Source organism: Mastigoproctus giganteus, chromosome 14 (assembly GCF_048544385.1).
Source record: "Mastigoproctus giganteus isolate SK-2022 chromosome 14, ASM4854438v1, whole genome shotgun sequence".
In the NCBI taxonomy this organism is placed as follows: domain Eukaryota; kingdom Metazoa; phylum Arthropoda; class Arachnida; order Uropygi; family Thelyphonidae; genus Mastigoproctus; species Mastigoproctus giganteus.
In genome coordinates, this window is record NC_143588.1 from 112,163,210 (window position 1) to 112,171,726 (window position 8,517).

Genomic DNA, 8,517 nt, shown 5'->3' on the forward strand with positions numbered 1-8,517 from the left:
TTTTACCGTAGCAGTGATATTTGTTACCAGTTTACAAGGGAGAAAAATGGTTTGTCCTGCAACTGCTTCTTTATCTAGTGGTTGGAGAACAAAAAGTCCCGATTACAGGATTGAATTTTGAAACAAGAGTGTAACTATCATGATCTGAAGGATTGTCGGAATTCCTATAGCCTTACCCATTATGGCTAATTTTTTTTTTCTTTTGTCTTGTTCTCCTCTTCTCTTGCCTATCAGAGGGTAAGAAAGAAGTGGAATAGTAAATCTCTTTTGTCGTGTAGTATGGACACAATGTATAGATCTAGATACTGCCCACCCCCTTAATTTTTTTTTTTTTTTTTATCATACATGGATATATGTAAGATCAGAAAAGACTGCTCTTATGCAGCACTCTGCATGAGTGCATACAGTTGTGAGAGGGGGGTGTCTCTGACCGGATGCGGAAGGAATTAGTTCGATGGCTGATGGTCCATAAGCTCCTCTCGTTTGGAGACTAAGAATCTTCTCCTGGTGAGGTATGGGAGGTACTATTTATAACCCCACGGTCAGGGGTGTCATGGTGACAGAAGTGGGCGTCTCTCTCCACTGAGGTATGGAAGGTACCCGATTGGCATCTATGTTTGGAGGTGCCGTGGCAACAGAAGTGGACGTCTCTCTCCACTTAGGTGAAAAACATAAACCCCTAGTAAGGAGGGAGGTGATCAAGGGAATCCTCTCTGGAGTAGCATGATTAGGTCATCTCATGAATCTAGCCTCCCAAATCATCCTGCGGTTCAACACGGTGAGAAGGCTGAGCACGTCCGTTTTATCTGCCCTGCATTCCAGCGTCTCACAGAGGTTCCTAATATACCAAGAACCGGTCTCTGCATGTTGCCATGCATGCACTCAGGGACTATGGAGTATACCACCAGGACATCCGCTTGAAGGACGGGTTCCGGTACTATATTTTCCATTGACACAGTATTTAGCATTATTGGCACTCCCCTAAGAACGTCACTGCCCTGACAAACTTGAACCAGAAAAACTTTCGGCTTATCCTTTAAAGATTGTGAAGAGCTTTCCCAAAATGGGCAAAACAAATGCTCCATACCATACTTTCTGTCTTGAGCACACAAGACCACACTCTCCATGCGTTAGTACGCAACACACAAAACAGTCTGTTCCTGTATGATCCTCATCTGTATCCTGTTGTAGGGCTTGCATGATCTCACTGACCTTAAACTTGTAGTATACAACTACGTTGAAATTCAGACTGGAAAAACACATGATTAATCTGGAAGTATCTCTCTCGATGGAGTTGGCATCCACCAGAGGAGGGCAGCCGTGGAAGATCCTGTTGCTGAAGATAATGCATCTACCATGTCTAGGTTGTGTCATGGGGTAGAACGCATCTTCGGCTGGCATTTGCAGTGGAATCCCTAACACCTTTTCCGGAGGCAGAGTCTTCTCACTTGGTACTGGAAACATCATTTCACATAATTGGACGATTTGTGGCCATTCAATCACTAGTTGCACTATTCTGTCTCGTGCTCGGATCCCAAAGTCACTACTACCAAGGTTGAACATACTAACTTCCAAATTATCTCTACTGTTCAAAGTTGAGGTTCTTGCGTTAATCTCAAGATAATGGCTCAGAGGGATACCTGTCTGTGGCAAAATCCTTCCTGTGTACCCTTCTGGGAGGGAAATCTGAAGGTCTGTCTGAACAGTGACTCCCAATAACGGCGGTATGAGGTATTCTCTTGGACTATACAGGTCAAAAGCGGTGCCTTCCGGGGTTATCCTAGTAGGTGCATATGCCCTTGTCGATAGCTTGGTGAAAAACAGTCAGGGCTGGTGGAAACTATTACGGCTATACGTCGCGATAAAGGTGATCCTTCGTCGAGGCTGTAATAAAGAACAGAAGGAAATTTGAATCAAAACTTCTTTCTCCTCCCTTTGATTTAAGGGGAGACATAAATGTTTAAACATGCGTGCTGTTATTAACTTCAATGGGATAAATTTCTTTGGAGAAACAAAGGGACGAGCCTACTTTCGGAGCTTCTTTAATATTCTTTTACACTTTAAAAGTCATTTCTCTTCCCCCCCCCCTTTTTTTTCTTCATGCGGATGTTACGTCTTTACTGTTTTCCTTCTCTCTTATGCTTTAAACAAATAAGGCTTGAGAGGGTCGGGCATATCTCTGTCCCCCTTTCGCCCTCGCATTTTAAATTAGCTTGCGCCTTCGCATCTACAATTTTCTTTCTTTTTTTTTTCTTACCAGATTGAGATAGATATATTTATTTCTTTCACTCTACCCGCAGTTGTCCTCACTGCTCCTCCAGTAACCAGTCCTGCCAATGTCAGCCTCAATGCTACTGGAAAAACTCTGCATGTACTCCTTAATGTAAATATAATTGCCCGGCATACTGCCCTAAGCATGAGTTTAGCCTACAACAGAATAATTGCCAAAATTATTCCCTCTGTCACAGGCTGCATAGGCAATGTACTTGGGTAAACAAGGTCTGGTTCTAATATAAATATATTAGAACCAGACCTAATCAAATCCCAGCACCTCGCACAAGTCAACCTTCGACACTCATCTCTTCTCAGTAAATATACAATTCCCTCAAAAATTTTCCCCTTTTGTAAAATAACTAGGAACTTCAAAGGTCCTGGGGTTAGTAAGCACTGCTGGGGGACCCCTACCTGAAAGGGATCTTTATCTATATCATAAGTTTTCTGAACCCCAAATTTCCTTATAATTAAAGCGCCTATGTGTGTTGAGGTAAAAATGGAGTCCACAAATGTTACCTTGAAACTTTTCCCTTCAAATTGAGCCATCTCGTCTGACAACGAATATCTTTGTTGTCTGATAGGTTGTATTTTCCTTTTCAACGGTTATATACACACTTTATAGGATATAATCGGCGGGTTTTTTAATGACCTGTGATCCTATTTCTGCTAACCAAAATGTCTCAGCAGTGCTCCTTTCATGTCAATCTTCATACTATAAATGACCTTGTTTACGTTCTTAACCTGCAGAGGGCAAGAAAGAACTATTTATCTGAAATATATCAGTTTTGAACCTCAATCTCTTCTTAAAAAGTAGTCACGACCTGGGAAATTGGGCTCCCAGGTGACAGTGGTTTCAGTAAAACAAGACGACCTTTCCACAAGTAACCAAGAACTTAATTAAAATTTTTTTTTCAGTCTTTCCAAGCATCTCCGAAAAGACCCGCTAAATCAAACCCTCTGTCATTGTCTCATGAATCCATCTCGAAGTGAGTGGTCCAAGCATCCACTGCACAGTTCTTTCCACCCCACTCGGCTGTTCCTCTTGATCTGCATTTCCCAGTACTTCCGCATTTTGCTCTGGAAGTTCAGTTCTCCGCATCTGCATTTCACTGGCGGAATTACTTTTGCTCTATTTCTTCTCTTTCATCGGAAGCTGATTTGGGAACCAACATTTCATCTCAACAAAGCATCTACTGTGAACGCTTTCCCATCCAAAGTTAACTCTGCGGTAATCTTTGTATTGAGAGGCACAATATTCCCATCAATCCCACATACATTACATGTCAGGAGGCCTCTGTCTTAAACATCTATTATGTTTGAGTTTGTCGAAAATACCTGCACTAAGAAGGGTGACTGACGCTCCACTATCGACGAGAAACCTTGTTTTTATGCCCTATATAAAACCTTCCACCAGAGGTAAATCTGTGTCATTATCTGCCGTATATACCCCGTGTTCTGCCCTATTCCCTCTCATACCTTTTTGAAAAGATTTTTGTTGTCAGCTTGACCTATCTCTATACCGCCAATGTGAAGAGATCCACATATGATTTATTTGTCTCGGGTTCATTCCTCTAGGTTGTCTATATTCCGCATTTCTGCACTGTAATGTTTCCCTATGTCCTGTGTTAAAAGTATTTGCATTTGTTCTGGCTGGAACACGGTTATTGTTTCTACCATAAAAATACCTCCCAACTGTTGGTGAGGAAGTGTACACGTTTCTCCCCGCTGTTCTCTGCTGATAAAATTACCTATCCTCGGCATAAAAGTGCATCGTCTGCCTGCCAAATAATCACTCCCGTCGCTGCTTTCCAGTCCCTGAAACGGCGCTTTCCCCTGTTGTGACCCAGGTCATGTGATACTCTCTGACCGTGGCTGCCTCCCTGCCTGCTATAGCTTTCTCCCTGTGGAGCGCTCCCTCATATTGGTCTACCAGTTGTGTGTCCACTAACTTCGGGTGGTCGCGAGTAGGAAGAGCAAGGTTTGCGTTGATCGCGTCTTATTTCTTGTAGTTGTCTGTCTATTCCCAATGCATAATTTTGGAATTTACAAGGGAAGACAAGTGCCTTTCTAAAGCAGTCAAATTAACATTATTAGTTGACAAACGATCAAGAGACTGTTGTAAAGAAGAGATTTGCTCCTGCATGGCGGTCTCCTTCTGTTTACATTGGTTAGGGGTGGCATCTGTCAAATTAATAGTAACATGTTGCCTTGCATGTGTTAACTTCTCATTTTCCTCCTCTTTTATCGCCACTTCTAGAGCCTGTTGAAAGGTAGTTGGATTCTGGCTGAAAACTAATCTCTTCAATTTGATGTTTAGACCATTTATAAACTGGGCCAATAAAGTTTGGTCTCTTAATACCACCACTTCTTATGTTTCGTTCCAAGTTTTGAATGCAGCCCTGCATAAATTTCTCAAACGTGTCCCAAATTGTATTACAACCTCCCCTGCCTCCTGTTTAACTGTACTAAACTGTTGTAACTGTGAAATTAGAGGGGTTGGTCGCTCAAAGCGTTTAACGAAGGCTTCTTTAAAGCGTTCATAATTTTTCTCCACTCTTAGCTTGAGCGAATGTGAGAAAAATTCTGCCGCTGGCCCTCTAAGTCTGGACCAAATTACTGTTAATTTTTTACGATCTGACCAATTTGCAATTTCGGATATCTCTTCTACAAATTCAAATAACAAGGATACAGGGGGTCCTTCATCATTTTTACCTAGATAGATCGGTATTAGGTTTAGGTAACCCGCGATCGAGGCTGGGTGAATCCTTATTTGTTCTTGAGGTGGCTCTGGTTGCATTGGAAACAATGTCTCAGATATGGCTAAACTTGCCCCATCTATATTCTGGCCCTCCATGTTCTGTTAATCTTTTACTGTTATTTGTACAAACAATATTTTTCTTCCCACTGCAAGTATAATTCTTCCCACTGAAATAGAGTGCTTGTATATTTCAATATATGAAGACAAGTATTTTAAGCTACAATAATAACATCTTCACACAATAGAGACTTACCTTTTGAAGTTCTCATACATATATACTCACCTTGAAAGCAATTAAAAGACATAGTATAAAATGCTTGTGCTAGCAATAAGCAGCAACTTAAATTTACCTGTTTTCTATCTTTTGGTTAATCGTCTCTACACTGGTTTATGAAACAGTTGCTACTTCTTGCTGTGCATACTCAAACAATGATAATAATGACATCAACTTCTAATCAAGGGTTTAATACTTCAATCGTTGTTTTGTTTCTGTTAATCTCATTTTATTTCATCGTGGTCACGGCACCATTTTGTAGGGCATTGCAGCACCATCTTGTGGGTGGCTTTGGCTACGTGGCACCTTGTTTGGGTTTGCTCGCTTCAAGGCGCCATCTTGCTTCCTCTTGTTTCTGTGGGGCGATGCCCTTTTTTTGTCTAGTCGCTCTAACTCACAATCTCTTAGGACAAAATCCCCGCCCTCGGTCTCCAGAAGTTAGCCCCTATGACTGCAGCAAAGGTTAGCGTTGTGTTAAAGGATCGGACAATCGCAGTGCGTCCAATCGATCCCCTGCATATAACTTCTCTTAGTTGGTTCTTATTTGTGCTGGCGTGATTGGATATGGGCAGAGAAGGCGAGGCTTTAGTTAAGATGGGGATACTAACCGAGTATGGCTCTATGAATTTTGGCTTCAATTTTCGTTCGTGCTGCCGCTGAGGTTGCTTGTTTTGCCGTCTTGGTTTCGAGCGTGTGCCGGCGAGGTGAGTCGAGGTTTAGTTGTCGAGTTGGGAGGAAAAAAATTTTAGTTCTCATTTCGCTCGCTAGATGGCGCCACTTATTTTCGACTTTTATTTGTTTAAATATAAATTTTATTTTATTTTCCCGAGGCTCGAGCCCATGTCATCGTTACTGGTAGTCTGGTGCTTATCCCCACGGCTACCCTTTCAGTTATAAGAATATGTGTAAATGTACATGTTATAGTTAAGAGTGTGTGAGTGTGACGTCGAGAGATCTGTATTTTGCATACGAGCTTTGTTCTGATTGGAGGGGGATATGAACCGGTGTGCTGATTGGTTGTGGGGATATAAACCGAGTACGGCTCTATGAGTTTGCCGCTGATTTCTGGTCGGGTTGCTGCTGTAGAAATAGTCTGTTTTTGCCGTGTTGGTTTTCATGCTAGCATCGGAGTGTGCGGAATGAATTGTGGGTTCGTGCATGCACACACACACACACACACACACACACACACACAGAAAATTGAAAATCGAACAGCAGACATACTGCCTTTTTCCCCAAGATCTGAAACAAAGGATTTGGCGGGAAAAATGTGAATGCTGTAGACTACGACTAACATACGGGTACCTGGGGCCACAACAGTTCGGGCACGGAGATTGCCATGACAACAGAAATATGGGAAGACTCGATAGTGTGGCGCCATCTATCGACCGATTCTGCAAGTTGAAAATCTGAAATTAAGGATTTTATTTAATGTGTTTTGATGCTTAAATATATTTTTAACCATAGCTATGGATGCTATGGACTCCATCTGGTGGTCCTATCTGCAAGTAAGTTGAAAGCTGAGAATCTGAAATTAATTATTTTCTTTCATTTTATGAACTTTGACATTTAAATCTATATACAGGGTGTTTCAGTTAAACGTTTCAGAACTTCTAAGAGGGGTAGGGTACATCCTGACAACTCGAAATTATATAGCAATGTGGGGTCGGAAATGCTTTCCTGAAGCGGTATTGTACACAGAAGTCGTCGTGCGACGTCGTGCAGCACAGATTCGATTTTCGGTCAATGAATGGGCCGGTATTATGGGAGATCACCTCATCGGACCTTACCTGTTACCGTGTCGTCTAACCGGACCTATCTACTTGATCTTTCTGCAGCAAGTATTGCCACAACTTTTGAGAGATGATCAGATTTCTGCATCGACGCAACAGACAGTGTGGTTCCAACACGATGGAACCCCTGCCCATTATAGCGGAGATGTTCGTAACTACCTGGATGTCACATTTGGTCAACAGTGGATCGGACGTGGTGGTCCCGTGCGTTGGCCTGCTCGGTCACCCGACCTATCATGTCTTGATTTTTATTTCTGGGGTCATATGAAATCGCTAGTTTATGACACCCCTGTTGACAATGCTGAGGAGCTGGTTGCAAGAATCGCAGTAGCTGCCGAAGAAATTCGAAATTCGCCTGGAGTATTCCAGAATGTTCGGATGTCCATGCGTCGGAGATGTGAGGCGTGCATTGTAGCCCGTGGAAGAAACTTCGAACACTTACTTTAATCCATGTACCTTTTGCTTCTTTTCATGTATTATTAAAACGATTTCTCACTTACGGTCTCTTTTCTTTATGGTGCTTCTGTGTACAACACCGCTTCAGGAAAGCATTTCCGACCCCATATTGCTATATGATTTCGAGTTGTCAGGATGTACCCTACCCCTCTTAGAAGTTCTGAAACGTTTAACTGAAACACCCTGTATATTTTTACCCATAACGATGCAAGGTAGTATGGTGGTGCCATCTTCTGATCCTATCTGCAAGCTGAGAATCTGAATTAACGATTTTATTTCTTTTTATGAACTTTGACGTTTAAATATATATATTTTTACCCTTAGCTATGCAAGGTAGTATGGTGGTGCCATCTTCTGTTTCTATCTGCAAGCTGAGAATCTGAAAGTAATGATTTTATTTCATTTTATGTCCTTTTGTTTAATGTTATGTGTTTTTGATGGTTAAATTTATATGTATATATTTTTACCCATAGTTATTTTTGACGGATCCGTATACCTCTGCAAGCTGAATTTGTCTCTTTCCAGAGACATTGTCTTTGGAAAAACCTGAAAAGTAATTGTCTTGATGTGTATATTTTTATTTACCGTCTTTGTGAAACGGTGGCAGCATCTATTGGTACAATCTACAACTTGAATTTTAATCTATATTTTAAATGATTTAATGCCTTTTTACATTTCTAAAAGTAACTTTCCAAAAAAATTAAGGTTATTGTTAAATGGAAAAATTAAACTTATTTTCTAATATCTAAGAAAAAAAAGACAGACAATATTTTACAAATAGATATGTTTTTATTGACAAGTTTTACAGAACTGGTTACTAATCACAAAAAAAAAATCAACACAAACACTTGCCTATGTACACTGCTTTTATCAGAATGGATACTTCGTATATTTCAACGTGTAAGCAGTTTGAAGTTCTTCGATCGTCGAAATTACAGTGCTGTACAAACCATAACGTTGAA

At 41.2% G+C, this 8,517-nt stretch overlaps 1 protein-coding gene across 1 annotated transcript; it reads right to left on the reverse strand.

Moving 5' to 3' along the window:
* Nucleotides 1–1,029: 1,029 nt before the first annotated feature.
* Nucleotides 1,030–1,563, reverse strand: LOC150075572 (caspase-7-like). The gene has a single exon (XM_090388558.1). The coding sequence runs from the start codon at nt 1,561–1,563 to the stop codon at nt 1,030–1,032; it is 534 nt and encodes a 177-aa protein (XP_090244684.1).
* Between the last annotated feature and the right edge of the window lie 6,954 nt (nt 1,564–8,517).

Bases quoted from the DNA above. Each gene is read 5' to 3' on its own strand.
- LOC150075572 (XM_090388558.1), bottom strand. From the start codon at position 1,563: ATGTTCAACCTTGGTAGTAGTGACTTTGGGATCCGAGCACGAGACAGA.